The following is a 2,136-nucleotide window of genomic DNA, read 5'->3' on the forward strand; positions in this document are numbered from 1 at the left end:
ACAAAAATGTTTGGTAGTTACTTGATTGTACAAATAGAATAGAAAGACGATGGAATCCAACAAACTAAAATTGTGATATTGTTGTCTTTTGTAATTTTGACGAGTAAGAGATAGAATTTAGTTTTTTCTTTTTTTTTTTTGGTTAGAAGATACGAAATGGTTAGTTAAAAGGACTATACAAATAGGAAGTCTTTAATTGTCCGATCTTTTGTATTGTAAAAAATGAGGAGAGGAGAGGATAGCTAATGGATAAATTTAGATTCATATAGCTTTAGGGAGATAATAAGATTATGAACAAAAATTAAAATGTCAAAGATTATTCATTGAAAGGTGAACAAAATTAAAATAAAATTATATTGAAAAAGGTACATATCTCATAACATGTTAAGAAAAGTAATCGTAACAACGAAAAATATTCATCTTGTAAATTTATAATTAAAGCAAAATAAACAATTATCAGAAATACTTAGCATACTCAATTACATAGTGGGCCTTAAAGGCATTACTAGATTGAAAGAGTGAAATCTTAAACATCTAGCAAAGTGGTTCCATTAGTGATATTAGTGTTTAATGATAATTAATATTTATTTCTCTTCCATAATTCCTTCTTCTCTTCTTTTCTTCTTACGTAATATTTTTTTTCTTTTCATTCGAGGTGTTTTACAAAATCAAACAAAATTTATATATTTTTCATGAAATAAATGTTATTATTCATAATTAAGTAAAAAATGTATAACCACAAATAAAATCTTCTTTAGTCAACAAAATCTCCATCCAACTACTTAAAGTTGACTACATATCTTCTTGTAATAAATTTACCCTTTGTCTATAGTAAATTCATCTTGTAAATTCTTCATTTTTGACTGCAAACAAAAAGTAAAAAAAGTGAATAAACAGTATAAGAACATAATTAACACATATATATACAGAGATTCTCACGTTTATGTGTGTGCTTATATATAAGTATTGAGAGAGAAAGGAAAAATTTCTTAATCCAGGGATTTTGCAGAGCTAGAGAGAGAAAGAAGAGAGAAGGAGAAGAGGAATGGCTTCATTCGATGCGTTCAGTATGGACGGTGAGTCGCCGGCACCGGCACCGGCGGCATCAACTCCGTTCGACGACGGAGACTACGGCAGCTACGAAGAATCCTCTTTCACGCCGCCGTACCACGCCTCTGGCGGATTCGGTGGAGAGTATGAGGAGGAAGTGACGGTGGAACACGTTTCTCATACCGTCGATAGTCCCGATCCCTATGGGTTCGGGTCGGATAACCAAACCGATCCATTCGGAGCTCCGATCCCGAATGGGAATGGTAAGCCCTACGATCTAGGTGATGATTCTGAGGGAATTTTCAGCTCCGATGGACCCGTCCTTCCTCCTCCTAATGAAATGCGCGAGGAAGGTTTTGCACTCCGCGAATGGCGTAGGTTTGTTCTACTTCATTCCTATTTTATTGCGAATTTATTCTAATTCACTATATTGCCAAAATTGGAAAAAAAATCGAAATTGAGCTGTTTTTTTAGATTTTAACTTATATTGACAGATCTATTGCTTATTGTTAATTACTGTAAATGCCAGTTCATTGATAAGATCAGTTTTATTTTATAGTTCGTAAGCTCTTTAGTGAGCTATATCGAACTGTGATTTTAGTTCCGCAATTTTTTATTTTATGGTTTGATTTGCAGATCTGGTGATGGTACTAATAGATCTGTTAGTTTTCGGTTTGTGCTTATTTTAAAGAGATTTAGTTGTGTAAGCGGGTCATCCTTATGATTTCTTAGCGGAGAAAAGAGACTGGAAATAGAAAAATTGGATTCTTTAGATCTTATCGATTCGAGTATTTTGTTGCTAGTCATATTTTGCCGGAGGTGATGCATAACGATCAAAATTTGTGAGAACTTTACTGGTGCTGATTTTCTACTGCAGTGAGTGGTGTCAAGATTGCTTCTTTGTGCCATGGGACAGAATAATTTTTAGTGGGTATATCCCCAATAAGTTAGTTATTCTTTTGCAGTAAAATTAAGTAAAGTTTGTGGCAATAACTAGTTAGTTATATTTAAAGCTAAAAAAAGATATTGTTAGAGCTAGATTAATTTCTGGAATTGGTTCATAGATCGTCGCGTATGGAGAAAGAA

General features: G+C 33.2%; 1 protein-coding gene across 1 annotated transcript; it reads left to right on the forward strand.

Annotated features, from left to right (window-relative positions):
* The first annotated feature begins 835 nt into the window (after window positions 1-835).
* LOC109222074 (clathrin light chain 1-like) lies at window positions 836-1,486 on the forward strand. Its single transcript, XM_019386481.1, has one exon. It carries the CDS (start codon window positions 1,046-1,048, stop codon window positions 1,469-1,471), a length of 426 nt encoding a protein of 141 aa, XP_019242026.1. The 5' UTR covers window positions 836-1,045; the 3' UTR covers window positions 1,472-1,486.
* Window positions 1,487-2,136: the final 650 nt, after the last annotated feature.

The sequence above is a fragment of the Nicotiana attenuata genome, unplaced genomic scaffold (genome assembly GCF_001879085.1).
Source record: "Nicotiana attenuata strain UT unplaced genomic scaffold, NIATTr2, whole genome shotgun sequence".
Classification (NCBI taxonomy): Eukaryota; Viridiplantae; Streptophyta; class Magnoliopsida; order Solanales; family Solanaceae; genus Nicotiana; species Nicotiana attenuata.